The sequence below is a fragment of the Vombatus ursinus genome, unplaced genomic scaffold, assembly GCF_900497805.2.
Source record: "Vombatus ursinus unplaced genomic scaffold, bare-nosed wombat genome assembly UNPS02014770.1, whole genome shotgun sequence".
Classification (NCBI taxonomy): Eukaryota; Metazoa; Chordata; class Mammalia; order Diprotodontia; family Vombatidae; genus Vombatus; species Vombatus ursinus.
This window is the reverse complement of record NW_020954548.1, coordinates 34,109,934-34,135,176: the sequence shown is the minus strand read 5'-3', so window position 1 is coordinate 34,135,176 and position 25,243 is coordinate 34,109,934. Positions and strand designations below refer to the sequence as shown.

The 25,243-nt window shown below is 47.5% G+C and overlaps 1 protein-coding gene across 1 annotated transcript in view; it reads right to left on the bottom strand.

Annotated features, from left to right (window-relative positions):
• Positions 1-24,985, bottom strand: part of HS3ST6 (heparan sulfate-glucosamine 3-sulfotransferase 6) — a 35,086-nt gene extending 10,101 nt beyond the window's left edge. The window contains exon 1 of the mRNA XM_027863068.1: positions 24,447-24,985. Within this exon, the coding sequence (XP_027718869.1) occupies positions 24,447-24,985 (539 nt within the window). The remainder of the gene's footprint in view (positions 1-24,446) is intronic.
• Positions 24,986-25,243: the final 258 nt, after the last annotated feature.

Sequence of the window (25,243 nt, the reverse complement as noted above, 5' to 3'; positions counted from 1 at the left end):
ACACACACACACACACACACACACACACACACACACACACACACACACACACACACACACACACATCCATATTGAGCTAGGAGTCCTGTGAGCCCCAGCCCATTACTATTACAAAGTGGGGGAGGGGGGAGGTTTAACACTCCTAAGGAGGTGTCTCAGAAAGTCCTTCTAAAATGGAACTGGGGTCATCTTCTGGCTTCTGAGCTGATGCCAGGGCCATGGGGAGGACAAATTATCCACCACATCTTTCTTGAGTCCCTCTCAGATCCAACACTGACCAGGAAGCCATGCAAGTCAGTCGACATGCATTTATTAAGTCAGCATTTACTATGGGCTCTAAAGCCTGGACAAGTACTTTAACCTGACACCCTCAGTTTCTTCACCTATAAAATGGGCAGTTTGGGGAAGACAATCTCTCAGGTTTCTTGCAGCTCTAAAATCCTAAATACCTTTTGTTCTCCTCTGGGGGGCAGGAGCAGGCAAGGGGAAGAGTAGGGGTGAGATTGGCAGCTTCAGGGCTTCCAAGTTTCCAAAGTCAAGCTCTGAGGTGTCCATAACAGACTCCCAACAATTCTTTCCCACCCAGCATCCACCCTGCCCAGAGAACAGACGACTTCAGCTGTTAAATTCACACAACAGTGTAACCATAGGCAGCCCTGCCCGGGGAACCAGTATGTGATACTATTGAAAAATGCCCTATTTTGAGCAAGAGACTTCAGTCCTAATCCTGTCTCTGCAACTAGGTTACTGTGTATGTAGCCTTGGGCAAATTGATTCCCGGTTCTAGGTCTCAATTTCCTTGCCTACACAATGAAGAGTTGGTTTAAAAAAAAATCAAATATAGAGGAAGAATACCGACATACAAAAATATTTATATCCACTCTTTTTGTAGTGGCAAAGAGCTGGAAACTAGGGCAGTGCCCATCTAATGGGGAATCTATTGACTGAATAAATTATGGTATATGAATGAAATGGAATATTCCTACACTGTAAGAAATGACAAAAAGGATGGTTTTGGAGAAATCTAAGAAGACTTACAAGAACTGCTGCAGAGAGAAGTGAGCAGAACCTGGAGAACAATTTAAAGAAAAACAACTTTGAAAGATTTAAGAACTCTGATCAATTTAATGACCAACCACCACGCCAAAGTACCAATGATGGAGCACAATACCCACTTTCTGACCTAGACAGACTCAGGATGTAGAATGAAATATACATTTTTGGACATAGCCAATGTGGAAATTTGTTTTGCTTGACTATGTATATTTCTTAAGAGTTTTTTTCTTTTTTTTCCAATGGGAGGGGAAGGATAGGGATAAGAATGTTGTTGGGGGGGGAAGAAAAAAAGAGAAGAGAAAAGAAGGTCATTGACGATTTTTTTAATGCACAGGGGAGAACATAAGGAAGGCCAGAAGGAATCACAGACAAGCAGGACAGCTTTGAAAGTTATGTTGAATTTATTATATACTTAAAAAGAAAAACATACTGGGTATAATGGATATAAACAGTTTTATGTACAATCCTCTGCTTTTGTTCTATTCTGTATACAGAAATGCTCTCTTTATTTGATGTTTGTTCAGCCCAGACTTAAAAAAAAAACCAAAGGAAAAAAATGAGGGGGTTGGGGCCGGATGATCTATGAGGTCTCTCCTCAGTTCTGAGCTTCTTTGATTATTTCCCTACCTCCCGGTGCCAGCCTCTAGGGCTGAGCTGTCTAACTGAGCCATTGACATTGTGTTTGCTGTAAACCATCCTCTCATCAAGCTGCAGATGTTGCTACAGATGTTCCCTTATGATCAAGCTCTGGTTCTTCTCAACTCTGGAGCTGCCATACCCAGCCAAGCCCATAGCCTGTAAACCCAAATGAGGACACAAGAAAAACTCCCCCAAGTCTGTTCGACCTAATTCCCATCAGATGGAGCTGCTCAGGCTGGCTTTGGCCCAGGTCCAAGGCAAGGGCTTCCTGAAGAGGGAGGGTGGGGCTCAGTCATAGGCCCAGGCCCAACCCTGCAGGTCTCCATCTAATTGCATCCCTTCTTAGGTTGGCTGGCATGAGCATGCCTCAGGGCACCCAGGTAGCCCCAGCCTGTTTAATTATTTAGCACCTATTTGACCCTTTCTAATTGGGGCTCATGGGACAGTGGGAGAAGAGAAAGGGAAAGAATATACCCTAATACCAGCTCTAATTTCTACCCAGTTTTGCAATACACAAAACACTTTTCCTCCCATCAATACCAGGAAGTAGGTAATGTGAACATTATTCCCATTTTATAGAAGAGAGAGGTGAAAAAAACTTAATTCAAAAGCCACATAATGAATACACTTTGGTTTTCCTCACCTGTTACAAATGGTCCCCATCCCTGCCCCTCTCCTACTAGATACTGGGAAAATTAACCAGCGAATGTCCATTGAGCTCATGAGTGCCTAGCAATGTGCTGAGTCCTATAGGAGAGACAAGGAAGGAGCACAGAAGCTATGTCCTCTGAACGCCTCTGGTGCCAGCACCCTCCCTGGCTGGTCAGCCTCAGGGCTGCCAGCATAGGAAGTTTCTAATCAAAGGCAGGCTCTGAGAACTGGAGGTGTCCGCAGCCAGGACCCCCAACAGCTCTTCCCAGCCCAGCACCCACCCTGTTGAGAGAGCAGAGAACTTTAGCTATTAAACTCACACAACAGCATAACCATGGGCAGCCCTGCCCAGGAAGCCAGGAAGTGCCAAGGGGCTGGTACCCTAATCCACCCATGCCCATTCAAGAAGGTGGCCCAGGGGGTAAAGGATAGCAAGCCGGTATTCAGACACACTCCCTCTTCCTCCGCAGTCCCATGGAGTTTCCCCTCCTATGCATCGATACAGCAAAACAGTTCCATGTGCAGCCCCCGAGCCAGCATGGCCAGGCGGGCGCTGAGACGGCTGATTCCAAACATGCTTGTGGCTTCATTCCCACCTTGGGTTTCAGACTTTGGGAGCTGCTAAGCAGAGACCAGCCAGAGTCAACAGGCAGGATCCACATGGCAACAGAGTCCCTGCCATCACCCCACATCCCTCCCTTCCCCCCCCCCCACCCCAACTAAGGCAACTTGGAGGAAAATAAAATTAGAAGACTACATAGCACAGGAGAGCCCTCCAGTTCAGTCTATCCCCAACACATAGAGGTAAACAGGGCTTCTTAACCTTTTCTGTGCCATGAGCCCTTTCTCAAAATAACATTTGTAAATGCATAAAACACACAGGATAACAAAGAAAACCAATTAGATTTAAAAAACAGTTATCAAAATGTCTCAGAAAACAAGTTTGCTGACCCCAGGCTAAGAACCCCTGCTAGACAGTGGAAACATCCTTGTTTGTTCACTTGGAGCCTAAATTCTGAACATCTTATAATTTTCTTCTTACTTTGGCTAACTTTTGTTGGGTACAAAAAAAAAAATAATCACAAGACCCAGAGCTAGAAAAGACCTTAAAGATCATCTAGTGCCACACTCCTCGGCCCCTAACAAAAGGAATCTGAGGCCCAAAAAGGAGTGGGAAAGTGAACTGTACAGGGTCATGCAGTCAGAATTCAAACCCAGGTCATCCTCTGACTCCAAATTCAGTGCTTTTCCCACTATAGAACATCTAAGTTTCTCATCCCTTGCTTCCACTGTTGATTCAAGTTAAACCCAAAATGAGCTGTTTCTCTTATGAGACAGAAAAGCTGGGGAGGAGCTGCTTTGCAGCATTTGGGTGGGAGGTCAACACCTGTCTTGAAGGATAAGGAGCCTGGGGGCTAGTCCAGAATTCTACCGTGGATGGGCTAATTCCTGGATGCCCAAATTTGAGGGAAAGGAAGAAAGGATCCTTTATTCTCTTATTTGTTTCGCAGTCTATAAAATAAAGAGGTTAGACTAGGTAACCTCTGCAATCCCAGATAGCTCTAAATCAATATTCTCCTGTTCTGCCAGGTCACCAGAAGTAGCAGGGACTGATCTGTTTCTGAAACCACCATCATATCTACCCGTGTCCATCTGGACCCTGACTAAAGTCCATTTTTTAGCTCCACTGGTGCTAATTTCCTGGGTGATTTAGGATAAGTGACTCTCACTCTCTGGGCTTATTTCCTCTATTTGTAAAAATGAAAAAGTTGGATTGGTAAAAGCACCAAGGTTGCCTCTGGCTCTAACCAGAGATCAACTATTTAGAAGGGATTGTTTTAAAAACTCAAATGCAAACAGAGCAATTCCCTGGATGCCAGACCCATGGGCACAGTTCCACGGAGGCCCGATCCTGGGAGTGTCTTGCAAAGCCCACAAAGATTCACAGCCCACAAGGCCAGCCCTTGGCCTCCCCTGTTGGGGAATCCCGACGTGCCCTAGGAACAGTTTTACATAGATCACAATCTGAGTAACTGGGGAAATTCACACGACCTCCTTATAGCTAGAGGAGAAACATTGAATCTAGAGCCGGAAAGTGACTTGCCCAAGGTCACACACCCCTCTGGGCTCCCTCCCTCCTTGATGCCAGGCCCTTCTCTGCACTCTCTCTGCCTCGTCCCCCAGCTTTCCCCATAGCTTGAATAGGAACAGAACATGTGTGTGCATGGATGTATATCTCTGCAAGTATATACGTTTGTCTCCATATGCGCTTATATGTTCCTGTTCATGGCACCCATATCAATCAATAAACAAGCGTTTATTAAATGGCACTATGCTAAGTGCTAGGGATACAGAGAGAAAAAAAAAAATGAAACAGTTCCTGACCCCAAGGAGATTCTGTTCTAACAGGAGAGACAACATATGCATAGAGATGTATATTCAAGGTATATATAAGGTAACCTGGGACAGGAAGGCACTAACAACTGTGGAGGGGGTTAGGGTAAAGTGGGGAGAGGGGAGGGAGCAGGAAAGACCTCGTTTGGGAAGTGCTGCCTGTGCTGAGTCATGAAAGAAATGGGGTGGGGGGGGCAGGGAGAGCTAGGTGGTGCAGTAGATAGAACACTGGCCCTAGAATCATGAGAACCTGAGTTCAAATCCAGCTTCAGACACATAACACTCACTAGCTGTGTGACCCTGGGCAAGTCACTTAACCCCACTGCCTAGCCAAAAAGAAAAAAAGAAAAAAGAAAAGAAAAGAAATGGGGTTGGGGGAATCCAAGAAATGGAGAGGAGGAAAGCACTCCAGGCAAGGGGGTACAACCAGTACAAAGAGATGGGAGATTGAGTATCTTGTGCTCCATGAGGGAAAAGCAGGTAAGCCAGTATGGCTCAGCTACAGACCGAGTAATGGGTGAGAAAAGAGGGAGGAAAGGCAGGCTGGGGAGAGTTTTAAAATACAAAAAAGGGGAGAACCTAAGGTCACTCCCTGCAGCCCTCGACAGTGTCCAATAATACTCTATTCTAAGAGTGTCTGCTCTTTCCTCCCAGGCCATAAACACCCTGACAGATGAATGGGTACAAGTCTCCTCTTCCTGCCCACCAAACTGATATTCCCAGAGACAGGACATGGGTCTCCTTCCTGGTTTCAGCCCATACAATAAGTTTGCCTCATTTCCCCTGAGCCGACACTTTCCAGCGGTGTGACCCTGGGCGAGTCACTTAAATGGACCTTGGTTTCCTCATCTGTAAAATGAGGAGATTGGACCCAAGTGACCTACAATGTTCCCTCTAGCTCTAAAGCCAATGATCATCTCTAGTCTGATTCCTGCATGTCATGAGACCCAGAAAAAAAAAAAAAAGAAATAACTTGACCACAGTTACATAAAGAGTTAATGACAGATTTGGAGCTAGAACTCAGGTCTCCTGACTCCAAGGAAAAACATTTGTTCCACAATATCACAAAGACTCCTCTTAACCCTGTTGGAACAACACTAGACCTTCTTAATCCAGAGAAAGAGGCCAGCAGAAAATTCTAAAAAAATTTACCTTTGGCTAGTCTGTGTATGGGCCTTTCCACGTGTCTGTGACCATATTTGGAGGTGGAAGCTAGAGGGGGAGGTCCCCTGTTGGAACTCATGGAGAAAGAACTTCTATGAGCTCTCTCTCTCTCTCTCTCTCTCTCTCTCTCTCACACACACACACACACACACACACACACACACACAAATCCTAGGGTGGGCACCATGCATGGCTCAGCCCAGGTACCCCTAGGTCAGGAAAGACCATGTCTCTGCCTTCCCCACCCCCTCCATTCTGGAAGCTCCCCAAGGGTGTTAGCCGTGGCTCCTGCTTCCTCTATCTACCTCTGGAAAGTCTGTCTATACATACCACTTTCTAGTTGCCAGTGACCACACTTGGCCTACATCCTGCCTGGTCTATGATCTGGGAGGCAGCTTGCTCTAATGGAAAGTCACAGAACCTGAGAGAACTCACAGAGGGAGGGAGGAAGGAAAGAAGGAAGGAAGAGAGGGAGAGATAGAAGAAGAGAGGGAGAAAAGAAAGAAGAAAGGAAAGTTGGGAGGGGAGAGGGGAAGGGAGGGAAGAAATAAAGAAAGAAGGAAGGAAAGTAGGGATGGAGGGAGAGAGGAAGGGAGGGAAGAAAGAAGAAGGAAGGAAGGAAGGAAGGAAGCATTTATATAAGGCCTACTGTGTGCCAGGAATTATGCCAAGCACTTTCTAAATATCTCATTTGATCCTCATTTGAGGATAATGAGGGAAGACAACATGTAAACAACTATGTTTATAGAAAAATATATACAGGAGATCATTTCAGAGGAAAAGCCCTAGCAATAAGAACTGGGGAAAGTGTCGTGCAGAAGGGGAGACTTTAGCTGAGCCTAGAAGGAAGCCAGGGAAGCCAGAAGGCAGAGGTGAGGAGGGAGAGCAATCCAGGAGTGGGGGACAGGAGATGGAGCGTCCTGTGTCAGCAGCATTGAGACCAGTGTCACTGGACTGTAGAATACGTGGGATAAGACTGAAAAAGTAGCAAGGGCCTGGCCTACAGAGGGCCTTAAAAGCCAAACAGAGGTTTTATATTTGATCCTAGATGTAATAAGGAGTTCCCTGAATGAGGGGAGTGTGATGCGAGGACAGTACTGGATTTGGGGGTATGAGAGAACTGGAGAGGAAGTCCCCCTCAGACACCTACAAGCCGTGTGACGATGGATAAGTCACTTCACCCAAGCCTCAATTTCTTCACCTGCACAATGGGAAGAGTTAAGACCTGTAGCATTGTACTTACTTCATGGGCTTTCTCCGGAGGAGCAAATGAGAAAATGCACGCGTGAGACATTAGACAGACCTCAAAGCACAAGATAAATGTCAGCCTTTGCATGCATTTCTTCCCAACCCAGTTTGCGATTCACCAGGGGATCTCTGTCCAGTGCTAGACAGGAAGAACCTTAGAGGCCCGGGGGCTTCTGCCCCACCTGCCCCAGGCTGCTACTTTCCTGGAGCTGACCCATAGCAAGAGGAGAGCAGTATCACAGATATAGGGCTGGAAGGGACCTTAGAAATCACCTCATCCAACCCCCCTCCATTTTACAGATGAGGAAGGTAAAGCCAAGAAAAATTAAGTGACTTATCTAAGATCCCACAGTCAATAAGTAACAACAGAACTGGGATTTGAACCCAGGTCCTTGGATTCTAAAGCCATCATACACTTTCCACCATATGATCTGATCTTCTCTCTGGTGGGGCTAAGACTCCTGCCCAGGGAGACCCTGGAGTTTCAACCCGCACTGGACCTTAGAAACTATCTCCCTGCCTCCGTTGATAGCTGAGGAAAGCGGAGCCCGGAAATGGAAGGTGTTCTGCTCAAGGTAACACTAGGAGCCCTCTGGGAGCTAGCTCTATATGCTCACTACCAGTACCAAGTCCTGTTTCACTACTCCAGTTTTTATTTATTTTTTCTTTCATTTTTTGCTTTTTGGTGAGGCAATGGGGGTTAAGTGACTTGCCCAGGGTCACATAGAGTCACTGAGGTCCTCCTGACTTCAAGGCCAGAGCTCTATCCACTGCTCCACCTAGCTGCCCCAACTACCCCAGTTTTTAACAACAGATAATCCCAGGAACACACGTTTGCGCACGGATGTCTGTGGACATATACCTGCCTGTTTCTGCTGACAGCTCTCCAAGGCTCTGAGGGCCGCCCCATCTCAGTCTCCTTTACTGGATCACCGAGGAAAAGGTGATTGGGACCAAATCCTCTACTTGTGCCCTTGATCCCCTCTGTATTTAAAACACATTTGTTTAATTCAGTTTAGCACAGGCTTCTCTAAGCTATGTGTGGGGGCTGGTGGGGCAGCAATCACCATAGTGTGGGCTACTGGAGGGAGACCAGCAGAACCTGGTATAATGGAAAAAAAAAGAGGCCTTGGAGGCGGGTCTGGGTTCTGGTCTCATCTCTGCCACTCATTAGTTGTGCTTCTTTGGGCAAAGCACTTCATTTCTCTGGGCCTCAGTTTCCTCATCCGTAAAACAGAAACAGTAATGCTCACAACTACCTACTTTGTTGTAAGGGAAGTGTGCCATGAACCCTGAAGGGGAATTGTTGCTGTTGTTTGCTTTGTATTGGTGGTAGTGAGGGCATAGTCCAGAACCTTATCTCTCACACCATGGCATCTCTGGAATACTCTGGGGGCTAATGTGGGGGATAATAATAGTACCTACCTCCTAGTTATCAAATGAGATAATATTTTGTAAAGGAGTTTGCAAATCTTAAAGCTCTAAGGGCAGCTAGGTGGCGCAGTGGATAGAGCACCAGCCCTGGATTCAGGAGGATCTGAGTTCAAATCCGACCTCAGACACATAATACTTACTAGCTGTTTGACCCTGGGCAAGTCACTTAACCCCATTGCCTAGCCAAAAAAAAAAAATCTTAAAACTCTATATAAATGCTAGTAGTAGTAGTAGTAGTAGTAGTAGTAGTAGTAGCAGCAGCAGCAACAGTATTAGTAATAAATTGGCTGTCTTTTCTTTCTACTGGGCATGGATGTACCACATTTGCAGCCTAGGGCAGTTTCTAGTCACTTTTTGAAATTTCCTCATTGGGGTGCTTGCTGTACGCTGGTTAAACTTTTACAGGAAACAGTCAAGGTCAAAGTCAATTTCTTTGCCTTTTTCTAACCCCCACCCCTCTTGTTTTGTGTATTTGAACAGCTAGGTTGAAGCTTTTGCAATGATTCCCGGTATCTTCCTATCTTTGTCCCTTTTCCTAACTTGGTGTTGATTTTGACCCTTGCTCTGACTAATCAATGGACTAAATGAGACAGCACTAAGTGATCATTTCCTGTCTTTCAAGATATAGTCAATTTCACTTTCTGTGATACTGTTCAGGGCTCATCATTTTCAGTGCCTTGACTCTTTTCTGGGAGAAAGCGTTAATGGTACAGAGATTGTACCAAAGGCTCCTCAGGCACCTCCATCCTCTCTTTCACTGCTCAAATCTGAGTGACATTTTCCAACATACTTTTATTTTGCCCCAACCTGGCCATCCTCCACTGTCCACACTTAAGACACCAAGTACCAAACTCTATTGCTTAACTTGTTTTGAAGGATCTTTTCAAATCCATCACAGAATTTCTTCATCCATTAACTGATGTTGGCACACAAGTTGGAATTAACTTCAGGCTTTTTAGCCATGGTCATCATGAGCACAGCAACAAGAGAATCCAAATGTTCCACAAAATGATGGTTCTCATTTCCTCTGGGTGCCTGATGAAACCAGCTCTTTGTCTCTCTCCAGGGACAGCCTGGGAGCCACATTTCCTTTCATTTAGTTACAACTTCCTTGTCTTCTGGTTTTGTTTATCACAAGAATATCAATTTTGATGTGGTTCAAATGATCCTAGAGGTATGTCATCACTGGTCATCGGACAATAATCTCTGAGCCTACAGTTAAGCTGATCTAAAAAGCCTGCATTTTTAAAGTATCCTCTGCCATCTTTTCCCCTCCTCTGCCCCTGCTACTATAGAAGAGGAGCTTGCATAAGACTAAGGGCCATTTTTTATTTTGTTCTGTGGGTTGCCATGGTGGCCAGTTCCTTAACGATGAGCTCCTTTGTACCTGGCTAGATTTGTCCCTGTATCAGTAGACTCAATCTGTCATTGAGAAGGATTTACTCAAAAGATTTTCCAGCATGGTAGAACTTGTCAGAACTTATACTCCACTGGAAGAGCCTTCAAGAACCCAGAATCACCTCCACATCACAATGAGGCACAAAAGTAGGCTTCTGGGGCAGCTAGGTGGTGCAGTGGATAGAGTCAGGAGGACCTGAGTTCAAATCCGACCTCAGACACTTACTAGCTGTGTGACCCTGGGCAAGTCACTTAATCCTGATCACCTCCCTTTACCCCCTCCAAAAAAATTAGGCATCTGTTTACCAATATAGTATATAAAATAGAGTGTGGCTTTTCATAAACCTATAGTCTAAGAATATAACAAACCCTCAAAAGGGTCAACACGCAAGTACCTAAATTCATTTCTGTTTGGCACAATAACTCAAAAAAGCAGCCACTTTCCTAAGCAGAAAACTAATGAGCTAAAAGGGTTGACTGTTAGCTTCTCTTAGTCCTTCACCCTTCTCTCCATACTGTACAGTAGAAGGGCAGACAGCCCTCTCAGTTATTTGGGAATGCTGGATTTGGAGTCAGAGGAAGAGAGCTCAAATTCTGACTCTGCCAATATTATCTAGGTGACCTGAGAAAAGTAATTTAATAACTCTGGACCTCAATTTCCTCACCCACAAAGGGTTGAACTAGATGATCTTTAGGGAGCATGGCATGCTGGATAGAGTGCTAGGCCTAGAGTAAGGAAGACCCGAGTTCAAATCCCATCTCTGAACTTTAGTAGCTGTTCGACTCTAGGCAAGGCTTTGAGGCTCAGTTTCCTCATCTGTAATGTAAGGGCTTCTAAGGTCCCTTCCAGCTCTACGTGTGAACTTATGATCCTTTCAAGGTCTAAGACTCTGTGATCCTGCCATCCTTGGACCTCCATGGAAAGCCATAAACTAAGAAGGAAGAGACAGAAATAGGAAGAGGTGATGGATTTCAAAGGCAGACATTAATAAAGTACTAGGGGAGCCTGAACACTGACTCATCCAGCCCAGGGGACCAAGCAGTCCACGGAGATCTGTATAAGGATTAGGTGCTTGATCTTAAATCTGGGACTCAAGAATATTAACTGGCTCCATCCTAAATGATGTTCAAATTCCTTTGTCCAGGCTAGATCTCAAGGCCCACCACGGTCTGGAGTTATCCTACCTTTCCAGCCTTATATAATTTAATTCCCTTTGTACTCTATGCTCTCGTTAAACTGGTCCATTCACTATTATGCAAACATGCCACATGCCCTCTTGTTCACACTATTCCTTATGCTTATAGTTCCTACCCTTTTCCCTCGCCCATCCTTTAAAGCCACCTCCTCCATGAAGCCTCCCCTGATGTCCCATCTGTAGTGATTTTCCCCTCTACTTTCAAACCTCACATAGGACTTTGTTCTTCAATTCTCTAATGCGATTATCATATTAATTATGGTAATATATATTATCTGTATTGATGTCTTATCTTCATTAAAAGATAAGCTTCACTAGGCAAATTCAACACCTCCTTTTTTTTTTTTTTGCACACAAGACATGACTAATAAATCATTCACAAATAAAGTGATCTAGTGAGCTTCATTATATCAGGGTCCAGGTATACAATGGCTGACCAACAGTGGGACTCAGACAGGTGAGGGAACCCAAGGCCTGAGGACCAGGGTGAGAACTGAGTCTTACTCCACCACTAAAACTTCCCTATAACACCTCCTCCCACTGCCCCAAGACGTTGGAGCCCTTCCTATCTGTGGTTGGGTGGGGGCCATGGGCCCAGAATGAACAACTGCTTTTGGTATTCTTAATCTAAACCAGAGAGGTAGTGAGCAAATGTGTGTGCCTGTCTCTCTCCCCCCCCCCAGCAACCCCCATTTCAGCAGCCCCAGTGCTCACAGGGAATGCTTGCTAACAGGACTGGAATACAGCACAAGGGATGGGGGGGGGGGATGGTGCCAGAAGAAGCATTTCTGTACTCCGGCTCAAAACAGCCCTCCAGGAGGAGGCCAGAAGGGATTTGTTTCCAATCCAATTTAGCACCATTGTTTCAAAAGAGGGTTGGGAGGGGGGTAGGCTCCGTTAGATCCAGGGGCCAGGGACAGCTGGGCCTTCCTTCTAGCTCAAGGTTCTCACACAGCAGACAAACAGCACTGGTTATCTGAGTAGGGGGCTCAACCCCCTAATCCTACTCCCTTTTCAGTCAAACATTGGGTTAGATCTCTGCCACCCAAACCTCACAACTCTGGGAATGGGCTGTTGGAAGAGTTTCTCTTCTGGACTCTGGGCAGGGGGCAGGATACCAGAGACTGACCACAGGAGAAACTGAGGCTTCTCTACCCTCAGTCTGGGCACGTGGGGGATTAACAGAAGAAAGAAAGGGTGGTGGGAAGCTGGGAGGAACCCTGAGTGTTCAGACACTAAACAAATCATTAGGGTCACCAGTTTCAACCCTTGAGATAAAAGAACAGCCCAGCTGCTAGGAAGAGGTGTGGGAATGCACAGCCAGGGGTCCTAGCTCTGTCCCAGTTGACTCCCTAGACTATCTGCCTCTGAGTAGGCATCTGCAAAATGGGCTAGTTTTTTAGAGTGTGTGTGTGTGTGTGTGTGTGTGTTTTGGAGGGGCAGGAGGCTTCATGAACTTTAAATAAATTATTTCAATGATGCCTCTTGTCTTTATTATCACAGTCATTTTAATCCTCCCCCCCCAAGACAGAACTCCTTCATCTGACGAAGGAAAACAATTAAGTGACCTCATATGACAATGTACACAAAATGCTGTCCTAGTAGTCTTTGGCCTCTGTCATGAGGTGGGAGGTATGTTTCATTATCTGTTCTCTGGGGACCTTCATTGGTTTTTCAATTACTTAGAGTGTGACTTCCTTTTATTGATCAAAAAACGGAATACGACCACATTCATGTGGTTGACAAGGCTGCCACTAAGCTGACCTCGGGGGCAGGAGAAGTAGAATGAAACGGGATAAAAAAACAGCTAACAGACCCAGGGAGGCTCCCTTGGGCCTACAACTGGAGGCATTGCTGGTGACTTTCTAGAATCACTCATTTTTACCAAGACTTTGTTTCCCTAGGACCCATCCCAGACCAACACAACTGCCCCTAATTGAGAGTGGATTAGACTAAACCCCCCACAATTAGACCATCTGGATGTGCTACTGTCATCTGGGTCTCTCCACCCCTTTCCTTTCCCTAGACCTTCCCCTGTTGAGTCACAGGGGGCTGAGCCAGGCTGGAAGAATTCCTGCTTGGGCTCTGCCCAGGTGAGCCCATCCTTGGGGGCTGGGGATGTGGGAAGCTGTTCAGTTTCCCCTGCCCTGTGCTCCCAGCCATACAAGCTTGCCTATCCCAAAGCCTTGGAGACCTAGCTCTGCCCTACCACCTTCACAGCATCATAGATTTTGAACCAGAAGGGATCTCAGAGGCTATCATTTGACAGATGAGGAAACTGAGACCAAAGGATCTTAAGTCATTTGCTGAAGGTCACACAGGTAAGATAGTGAGTCAGCGGGATTTGAATCCAAAGCTCGTGGTTTTTTTTCCACTGAACTACACTGTCTCTGAAGGTGTGAATCCTCAACTTTCCCCATCCATCACACACACAGAGCTCTATTGGGCACTTTACCTTTTAGGTCAGTTCCATCTTGAACTTAGGCTCTGTGTATAAAAAGAGACATTGAACCTGGAAGCAGCCCCGGGGGGTTGGTTCAGCTTCCCATACTGCATCTGAAGTAGAAGACACCCTTCCCCCAACCCCACCCCCAGTGGAAAAGTCTGCCTTGTTTCGAGAGATCCTGGGAATACTTGGCCCCAGAACAGGAAACCAAGCAGCATCTCCCCAGAGCCACCTTCCCCTCCCCTTCCCCAATCCTGGGGGTCAGGGGGAGAATTCAAGGGAGAAAAACTGACTCCAAAACTTTTAGATCGGAAAATCGCTTTGCTAAATCCTTCTCTTCCGGACAAAGGGCCAGCCTCTGGAGCAGCTAGGCTCCCCCAGCTCCAGGAAGCCCTGCAGGATTTCAGGGTCGGCTACAACTTGAAACTGGCTAGGGATTTCCTTTCCGTTCCCCGCCTATTTGAAAACCGATTACCCTCTTCAAACCCGGATAGATTACCAACTCCCCCCTTCTCTCTTTCCCCCTTCTTTTCTGGAAAGAAAAATCGACAAGAAAGGGGAAATTAATCAGAAACAGCTTCTGAAGTTTCCTAGTCTGCTGCTCTGTTTCCAGTCTCCCCAGCACAGTCACGGCTCGATTCTTTGAGGGATGGTTTAAACGCTAGAGGGAGAAAAGGATGGGCCTTTGGGTTAGTGAAGAACAATCACTTTGGGTTAGTGAAGAACAATCACTCAGAACCAAATGATTGTGGTTCTGGACCCATTAACACGAATTCATGGTATCCCAAATTTAGGAGGCTAATAGGGCTCCTCTCCAAATCCACTGCCATCCCCTACCCTACTCCCTGCTCATGGAACACCCTGTCTTCCTTCCACAAGATAAGCAGTGCGAGCCATGGGTCCCTTCCTTCATACTCAAACTCCCAGAGCTGAAAGTGACCCCGGGAGATCTATTCAAAACCTCTCATTTTATAGGTGAGCAAAATGAAGTAACATGGCTTGTCCAAAACGCTTCAAAACTTGGCCTTCCCAGGAAGCCTTCTCCCACCAGCCCAACTCCCCAAGATATCTCCTTTTCCTGACCTCTCCTGATCCTTTTGTGACATGATCACACCCTAGTGGGATGGAGCACCAGAGACCAGAGATGGTTCCCCCCAAACTAATTCTTGACTCCCACTTCAATCTAACTACTACCATCCAGATGGGAGGGGATAGGATCAGTTGGGGATGCTAACCACACACTATTCCATTCTCTTAGCATTGTGATGATACTATGACATCCAAGTACTCTGTAAACCTTAAAAACCACTTTTTACAAGTTTCAGTATTCTTATAAGATGCATGCTGGTCCATGGCCTTTCTTTTAGACTTCCATAAAAGGGCTCTAATTCCAAACCTGATCTCCTCCATCCACAGGAATATCCCCTCAGGGGGTATCTACAGTGGGCAGCAGGCTGGAGATGGGCACGGCTAATCCTGACCAATCAATCACAAGAGCACTCAGGGTACCTTCTGTGTACCCTCCCCCTGGTAGGGCCCCAGTTAAGAGGCTTCTCTGGACTAGGAGAAAAGGAAAAAGGGACATAGTCACTTTCCATAACACCTAACACCACTGAATATGGTTGTCTGCCCATGGGGGATAGAAGCAGAACTGAAATTTTTGCCTTAGACCCCAGTCTCCTAGCAGGTACCTTCCCCCAATCCCATCCCATAGGCCCCCTTCTTCCCTTTGGGGAGGGGGCCAGGGTCTGAGTCCAGGGGACTGAGGGGGAACCACACCCCCATACATCCAGCATCTTACAAATTGTCTAACAAATTATCTCTGCTGACGCACATCTGGTATGCATTTCCCTGTGGCTTTCATCAAGCCCCAGGCGACCAACTGCTCCCTCAGTCTCGCCTGACCGTCCAGATAAGTTACCCAGACAGGCAGGAGAATGGATGGTCCCTCCCTCAAAAGGCTCATAGACAGCTACAGCTGAAAGTGACCCTGGAGATCTAGTCCCAAACTCCTCATTTTACATATGAGCAAACTGAAGCCCTCAGAGGTCAATCGACTCGCCCACCGTCACACAGCTAATAAACAGCAGAGCCAGGATTCAAACCCCTGACTCCAAGTCCAGTGAGTTTTCTTACATCACTCCATAGGTACCAACACTACAAGGGCCCAATTGGGATAGTGCCCCTGGACCCAGACTCAGTTAACTCTGGGACCACAGTAATTAGTATCATTTTAACAAATGGCCCTTATCCTGGGGATGGAAGGGAACCCTGGGATGTGGGTGGGACCTGGATTACCATCCTCATTACAGATAAATAGCCCTGTCTCCCCCATCATCTCCCCTCCCCCCTAGCCTGGGCTTTGGGCTGAGACTCAGAGAGAGACTTGAATAGCAAAGAAAACCCTATAATACCAGAGGAGTTGCATCTGCATAAGGTCCCCCTAGAGGGGTGTGGCCTGTATTTCAGGGAACAAAGCAACAGAAAGGGAGGGTACTCTCCTATCCCCTCCTCCACTGTGAATCATCCAATCATACTATTTTAGAGTATGAAATCTCCCTGATAGCTCTGCAAAAGAACTTCAGGTAAATTGGATTAGCAGGTTATAGGTACCCCCACTTGGTCAAAGATCCCACTTGGCCCCAGGCCAACTCAGCGATCCCTCTCAGTGTTTGGGGAGGTCAGGTCCTTTCTGGCAGGGCTCCAGAAGCCTTTGTACCCAACCTGGAGGAGGTGGGGACTGACTAAATCTGAGGCTGAAGAGGGAAAGAGACGCTCGGAAACGTTGTCACCCCACACCCACCCTTCTAGAGTCTGCTTAACGGCCACAGTGTTGTAACCATGCCCCTCCCCTCCCTTCCAGTTTTGGGGATAGGGGCCGAAGAGAGGAGAAAGGAGGGAAGAGGAAAAATGGTCCTTGGGTGAGGACATGTGGGGGGAGGGCAGCTTTCCACCCCTAGTCCAGCCTGAATTCAAATATACTCTAGTCCCTTCTCTAAGTGGAAAGCCCTGCCCCCACAAGCTGGGCTGGAGGCCTAAGGAACCCCATTCTGTTCCCCACCCCCAGAAGCTCTGAATAACCAAAAAGAAAGGACAGAAAGAAGGATGGAGGGAAGGTCACTGCACACAGAAAAAGCAGTTCCCCGGGAAGGGAGAGGGGGGGGGGGGGGAAGGGGAGGAGAGGAATGAGAGGGGAAGTTTGCCTTTTAGGCAGGGGACCAGGGACTGGCATTCAAGGACTCATGGGTTGTGAGTCCTACTCTCCACCGATGACCTACTGGGTACCTGAGATTCTCTGTTCCTCTTCTCCCTATCCTTGTTCCCCTCCTCTGACCCAAGTCCCCTTCCCTAAAGGTCTCAAGGGTTGTAACTCCTTGCTGTGTGAAGAGAGAGAGCCCAGGGCTATCTCTGTTGCATTCGGCCCAGTGGCTCTACCATATGGTGCCCATCCAGAAGGATTGCTCCCTGGGGGGCCATCCCCCTCCACCCGCCTCACTCAACAGCTGCCCCCTCTGAAGCTGTTCCAATTAGCCAAGGGTCACAGAGCAGAAGATTACAATGGTGACTTCAGAGCAGGCAGCAGCCACAGGCGTGTGCTGGGGGAGCACTGTGAGTCAATGTATGGGAGTCATACGTTCACACATACATACATATACCCTCCAACATGTAGACAGGCCCAAGGCATCCTCAGGTACCACATCTGTACATAGTAGCATTCATAGACAGCTGCCTCCAGAGTCAAAATTCTGCTATCTGGGCTAAATCAAGGGTAAGGAGAAACAGGGATGACCTCCAGACTACTCAATGAATCAGTAAGGTCCTGATCATCAGTAAGGGCATTTAATGAGGTCACAAGTCTGTTCCCTGCAGACTAATGCATGCTGATTACTAATAAGACCCCAGTGACTATATTAATGCAATTCTCCTTTCTCCCCCTCATTAAATTCCCTGAAGTTTGGATTCCCCATGACCCTCTTGGGTCTGACCCTAATGCTGCAGGTTGTAGACGGATGCACAAGATTGGCCTCCAGGGACTTGGGGACTTCCTACCACCTCTGCTGGAGAGTCCCACTCTGTTGGCAAAATTCTGCCCATCCGTCTGCCCTATGGGAACATCCACACCAGGTAGACCCCTCTCAGAAAAAGGCTGAAGCGAGATGGCTATTCAAAGACAGCATTGGGCAGGGGAGAGAGAGTCTATCAGGCAGGAGAGTAGACAAGGAGGAACGCCATCAGTCCAGCTAAACCCAAGAACTCGGGTCCCTGAAACTGCTCCTCTCTCTCCACCTACTTCCAGTATACTGAATGCTGCCTCTCCCCCAAGAGGCAGCTAGGTGGAATGGTAGATACCATTCTGGTCTTGGCGGCAGGGAGAACTGAGTTCAAATCTATCCAACACTCATTGGGTAACCCTGGGCAAGCCTCTAGACCTCATGGCCTCATTTCCCATGCAGGGTTGCTGTGAGCATCAAATGAAATACCACATATAGAGCACTTGGTAAACTTCAATATAAATCACTATATAAATGCTAGACATTAGTATCATTACAAGGTGAAAATATCTCAAGTCTGTTGAATGCACTAAAAAACTACACTTTTCCAACCACAAACACCGTTCCTGCCAACAAGTACATTCACACCCACATACAAACACCCCACTATGAACTCACAGACCCATATAAACACATTAAGGAAAAAAAAAACCACCCACACAACACCTTCACACCCTCACATAGCCACAATCACACATACTCCTATTGTCCCCACTCAGACAAACATAAGCAAAGCAAACTTCTTGAAGGCCTTAAAGAGATGTTCTCTATTACCCTCCTCATCTATAACTCTGAGCCCTGGCTGTTGGCTGAGCCAGGCAGCCCTGGCCATGGCCCTGCCCCCTCACCCAAAGGACCTTCCTTTCTGGGCGGGCACCCCCGGTCCAAGGCAGGCTACCCTTCCAAATGGCTCCCCGCAAGACAGCAGGGTGAGGCAGCCGGATTCTAAGGGCTCTTTGAAAACTGTTTTAGGGCTAAACCCTGGTATTAAGGCGCCTTTGCTCAACCCTTTCATTAGCCAAGTTCTCAATCCCCACCCAAGCTTAATACAGTCAAAACTTCACAAAGGTCAGTAATAAGCTCTTAAATATGGGCTCCAATTAACATTCAGGCTTCCCCATAGCTTCCTGCTCTATCCTACTTCCTCCTCAGGGTGAGCAGCTATAATTATTTGCTTCAGGATTCCTGGGCAGAGCTAAGTAGCAAAATCCACTTTAGCTCAGGCATCTAAAGACCCTATTAGACTAGCCAAGGCTCTTGGAAATTAGGACAACCATTGAGATTTTCTTAACTTCAGGGGGAAGAAATGACCTGGAGAGACAACAGGATTATTTCAGAATGGAACAAAGATCATTAGAGACAGGACCAATCCCTGGGGGGCCAAAGTAGTTATTGACACTGTGTTTCAATCAATAAATGAGGGCCTGGCCCAGTCCTTTTCCACCGACTGCCAGAATTGGCAGGCTTGGATTTCTTCACTTAAACCAGCAGGATCGTGGCAGAAATTTCAGAGATGTTCATCCATTCAGGTAGCAACTCTCGACCTTTGGTGTGAGTATCTTCTCCTAACCGATCTCTTCAAATTATCTACAGTTTTATGCTAATTCTTTAAATTAAAGTGGACTGGGAGACCAGATTCCTATCCTCCCTTTCCTAATTAACTACTACCTTAGGCAAGCCACTTGACCTCTGAGCCTCAGTTTTTTCATCTGTAAAATAAGAAGGTTGGATTAGAGGGTCTCTGAGGTTCCTTACAACTCTATGGTACTATAGCTGAAACTGAATCTGCTTGATGGGGGGGGGGGGGAGTAGGAAGGTAGAGAAAATATCAGTACCTCTGGATAAAACCAGACACTTCCTGGGGAGATTTAGAGTCTGGGACTGGAAGTTCTAGTTCTAACCCTCTCTCATTTTTGATGTGACCCGCTAATAAACCTCCATCCCTTTTTTAGTTTCACCATCTGTAAACTGAAGGAATTGAACCAGATGACCCCAAAGGACCCTCCCAGATCTGCCATTCTAGAGGTCTAGAATGTGTATAAAGGGCTTTGTTTCTCAGGAACCATCTCTTCTTTATGCAGAGGCAACGTGGTTTTACCTACCCTACATAAAAGACTCCCCAAGAATTTGTTTTGCATGACTATACATATTTGTGACAGTTTTGTTTTTCTAGCTTTCTCAATCCATGGGGGAAGGGAATGGAAAGACAAGAAGAAGAGAATTCACCATTGAAAGTAAATTTGAATTTAAATAAAAAAGACTCCCCAAGATAAATTTTATCAGTAACTTCAAGCAGAAATACTTATTTCCAAACTTTCCTACCCAGTTCCAGGGAAGCCCAGGTTACCTCTGAGAACAGAGAACTGACTCTTCCCGTGAACATGGGCCACTAGGAATGCTGGGGGAAATATAGCTGTTCCCTCCTGAACAGACATACCTGCTTCCTGCAAGCTAAAAACTGTCTCCTCTGACCCTCTCTTCCTCCTAGAAGAAGTCCCAGAGAGGCCCCTGCTCAGGGACACCCCTTAAGAGATTGATTGGGCTGTGATACATGAACCAGGAACCACTTTAAACAAAAAAAAAAACGGCTTCTATATCACTATCAGTATAAACTCAAGGGCTAAAGGGTTAGGGGGGAAAAAAACTACAGTCATTTATCTTGGGGGGGTGGGAAGGAAGGGAGGAAGGAGGGCAGACAATCTACAAATCAGACTGTCAGAGTTGGAAGGGACCTTAAAGATCATCTGGTCCAAATTCCTCCTTTGCTATAAGAGGAGACGGGAACCCAGATGGGTGACTAGTCCAGGGTCACAGAGTGATGCAGAACTGTAATCAGGATGATCCAGAGAACTTTCTACCATCCATAGTCTCCTTCCAGCTCAGTCTGGAAAGCCCTCGGAGCCTCATTATGCCTCTCAGAGTAATTATCATCAGAAATACTTTCAACACAATTCAATTCAACAAACTTTTCTTAAGCACAGACCTAGTTCAAGACACAGTGCACATTCAAATGAACTCATTCCTGCCCTCTAGGAGTTTACATTCAACATCGAGGAAATGGGTCTAGTCAGTGCACAAAGCACATTCATTATCTAGGCCCACATGGACCAGACAATGGGGGCCACCACTGGGCTGGAACTGGCATAATGGAAAGAACAGATAGACTGGGAGTCAGGAAACCTAATATTTACTGTGTGACACTGAGAAGTCAATGAACTTCTCTAAGCCTCAGTTTTCTCAATCAAATCAACAATTAAGCACCTACTATGTGTCAGGTACTATGCTAAGTTCTGGAGATACAAACATTAAAAAGAAAAGAAACAATCTTTACTCCCAAGATGCTCACATTCTCATCTGTAAAATGGAGACAATGAGGGTATATACATCATCCTGAGGGAGTTGTTGTGAGGAAAGCATTTTGTAAATTGCAAAGTGTTAGACATATATGAGCTACCTTTACAATTATAAATCTGATCATCAATAAGATGGTCCAACCTCCAAAACAAATTATTCAATTTAAATTAGAGTCAGTCCAATGGTCTGACCATCAGTAAAGTACAAGGGAAGGAAAACCCTTGGGGGTGGGGGTGGCCCTGTTCTCATAGAGGAGATGACTGTCACCTAGATCACCGTGTTTTCTGGCAGATACACTTAGAGCCCAGGATGACCAGGAGATAACACTGATAGAGGTGGACACCAGAAAGTCTCCACTGTCTGAGCCTCTATCTGAGAGATCACAAGGCTTTGGTTTCCCTTCCTCCTTGAGGCATCTCCTTAATTCCACTTTCCAGCTGCCAATAACACTAAATCCTGAAGTTAATGGAGTAACCCTGTAATTGGAGTGGGGGCTCACCCGGATGCACACACACACCAGGCAGGCCTCTCTCAAACCCACATCAACTCCTTGATTCACTTCACCCTGTGGGTTGGGCCACAACGTTCAGAACAACCAAGGCGGGTTCTAGCCCTCCCTAAACAGACAGACGGATGGACTGGATGGGGATGGGGACCACACACACACACTTCTAAACTGAAGCAGAGAAAAAGGGGAAAACCAAACTTCTGTAACATCTATGGATGTCTGACAGTCACAGACACTCTACCTACCTCTTTCCTGTTAATTAAAACACCAGTCAACAAGCTTATCACAGAAATGGGAGCTGGAAGGAATTGCAGAAACCATCCAGTGCAACCTACTCATTTTACATACAAGAAACTTGAGGCTTAAATAAGTGAAATACCCAAGGCCTCCTCACAAGCAGTAAGTGAAAGCAGATATAGAATTGAAACCCAGGTTATCTTGATACCAACTCTACTCTTCTTTCTACTATACCAAGATGCCTTCTGAGTCCTTCCCAGGAAGCATTATGTCTGTGACACCACTCCTTATATTCCCTGAAAACTCTTCTCCCCTCACCAATGGCCCAAAGCCCATAGGCTTCTAAGGTCCCAAAACCTAAAAGGTGCAGGATTTAGGATAATGTGAATGACCTCCAGATATGGTATTGGAAGCTAGGAAAGCGACAGAGCAAAGGCCAGGCTAGGACCAACAGCCACGGACCAACAGCCACAGACCAGCCATTTCTGTGACATTAGTTCCAGGACCACATAAGCTCATTCACTCAATGCTGGGCCAGCTGCTTCCTCCAGCAATGGTACTTAATTTCTGCTTGTGTCAAAGGAGTCAGCAGGGGAGTTGTGGAACCCTTTCCTGCTAACTGCCTTGAGATGGTGATTTTACCTCATGCCGTGGTGATATTGTCCCAAGTCTCTCTTCTGGGGAAAAGGAGTCAGGGTGAGAAAAGAAAAGGGGGTGCTAAAGCACTAGAAATTTGTGTACACAAATTCTTTTCACAACACCAAGTTCATTTCTGCCCCCCAAAATGCCAAAGGGCTTTGCCTGCCCCCCAAAACAAAGTCCCGTACTTGCAATGCCCTGATGGAGCTTGTTAGGAGTGAACAGAGAGAAGACTCATTTCCCAAACATTCCTCCCATGTCCACTTGGACCCTGAAACCCCTAGAGCTGCCTGTCTGTGAGGTTCACAAAGCCTGAATCCCTGAGAGCTGGCAAACAGGGAGGGCGGCTCCCTGCAGACTTAGCACAAGAGGGAAGGTCTTTAAGCTTTGTGAATCTATTTGCTTTCCCAAACACAATGTCCTTCCCTATTAGAAAGGGTTAGTTAAGACTTCCAGACATGGGAAGACTCTCCCCTTGAGTTGCTTCCTAGTCCCAGATAAGCTACCGACAGACCAGCAGCAAAGATACAATGAATACAGTAACACCCAAAAGGGAAGATTCACCCCTAATCCAAGAGCACAGAATTACAGATCATCTAGTAAAACTCTCTCACTTTATAACAGGAATTGTAATTAAGGCCTATAGAGATTAAGTGATTCATCCAAAGTCAAGCATGTCATAAGTGGCAGACCCTCCCCCCCCATTCAGTGCCCATTCTACTGAACTATTCACTGTGCCTGTTAAAGGCAACTCCTGGCCAGTCGTTTTGCCAGTTGGCAATCCAGTAGACCCTTGGTTTTCTGCATTTTGGGGTTTCCTAGCTAATAGGAAACATGTTTATACCACTCCAAGATATAAAAAACCATCTCCATTCCCTACCCTCCCTAAAACTTCAGCCAGTCCCTTACCCTGACTTTAGAACCCAAAAAACTCACAAGATTGAGTTCTGGTCACCAGCTCAATATAAAGCAAAGGAAATTCCTTTCTGTGTCTCAAGTCCTTGCTTTTGCTTAGACACCGATTTGATTCCCTGGGCCCCGATCTTACAGGACTCTGTTGCTGTCATGGACTGCCCCCACCACTTACTTACTCATATCCTTCTCCTATCTTCAGTGACCTTCTCTAGGCTCCATACCAAAGCTAGAGAGGTGGTGGGCTCCCGAGTCTCTATCCCTACCTAATTCTCCTAAGCTACACTCTGAGCTAGTTTCTAGGGTTCAACAGCACACACATACACTTCCAACACACATATAGAAATCACTCCACAGCCCAAATCTTCGGAGGTTGTACTGTTCCCCTGCTTTCCACAGGGGCCTAATTAGATACTGGGCCACAGTCGGCACGGACAGTTCTTCCTTCCTCCCCGTGAAAGACAATCCTTTCTAGAGGACCTGGCCTGGTAGGGTGGGGTCTTGAAGGATACTATACTCTTCCAGGCTATTCACCAAAAGCCTTCCGGAACTGCTGGGACCCACTTCTCTCCAAGCTGCTAAAGGTTTCTGGGCAACACCCTCCCCACCCCCTACCCTCACTGCCAGTGACAAACCTTGAAAACTGTTTTAAGTAGCCTTAGCTACAAAGTAGACCGTGATTGAGGGCTTTCCCTCTCCCAAAAAAATTAAACCGGGGGAAGGAGGGTGTCGACGTGAGGGGCAAAAGCCCTTTTGGGTGCCTGCAGGAGACTTTTCCTGAACCTACAAAAAGAAAACCAGGAGGCCTAAGTTCCCCACGGAGTAGGAGAAGGATCTGGCTGGGAGTAGGAAAGAAGATCCAGGCTGGGATGGAAGAAGAATTGGACTGAAGTGAAAAGAAGTATACCAAGTTGAAGAGAAGTGGGCATCATCTCAAAGGGTGGTCGTCTCAAAGAGGAGAGAGGAGGGGGAAAGAGTCCCAGATGGGGCGAAGCTCACAGGGTAGCAAGGGGTCAGGACATTCCAGCTGCCTTTAAGGGTGATTATACCCCTAGTCAGACTCGGGCAGTCTAAGATCACTATACCAGGCTTGCAGAGGAGCATGGTCGGGCGCTTACCTGTACCAGGCAAGTCCCTTGTTGTAACACCTGTCGAAGAAGTGGGGCTCGGCGCCGAGCGCTCGGACGTCGGGGTGCACCCTCAGAAACTCGAGCAAGGCTCGCGTGCCACCCTTCTTCACGCCCACGATGAGCGCCTGAGGGAAGCGCCGGCTCCCAAAACTGCTGGCCAAGGGCAGCCCGCCCCCGCCGGGTGTCCCAGGGCTTCGGGGAGCCCCAGCTCCGCCGCGCTCAGTCTCGGGCTCTGAGGGTTCCTCAGACTCAGCTGCCGCTGCTGGGAGAAGGCGTCCGGGCCGCGGCGCCCGGGACGGCGGCTGCGGGGTGCGGGTGGCAGGGGGCGCGGCGGGTTGCGACGGGGGGCGGGCAGCGGCGCAGGGGCCGGACAGGCAATAGAAAAAGTAGGTGCCGAGCAGGAGCACAGAGAGCAGCAGCGGCGCGCGGGGCGGCGCGCGGAGCAGCGCCCCGAGGTGCGCCCGGAGCCCCGGCCCCGGGCCCCCCGCGCCGCTGCCTTCCCCGCCGCCGCCGCCGCTACGTCCCATGAAGCCTCGTTGCGCCCGGAGCCCGGAGCGGGGGCCGTGGAGCGCCGCGCGGGGCGTGCATCCCGGCCCTGGCCGCGCTCCCTCAGCCGGGCGTCTCGGCTTCTGCACGGCCGCCGGCCGGCCCAGGCAGAGGCAACGCGGAGCGGGGGAGGAGAAGAGGGGAGGGGAAGGGCGGGGAGGGGCCCAACAGCCCCCGCCCCTGCCTGCCCCGCCCCGCCCCAACCCGGCTTGAGCCCGCCCCGCCTCGCCCAGTCGGAG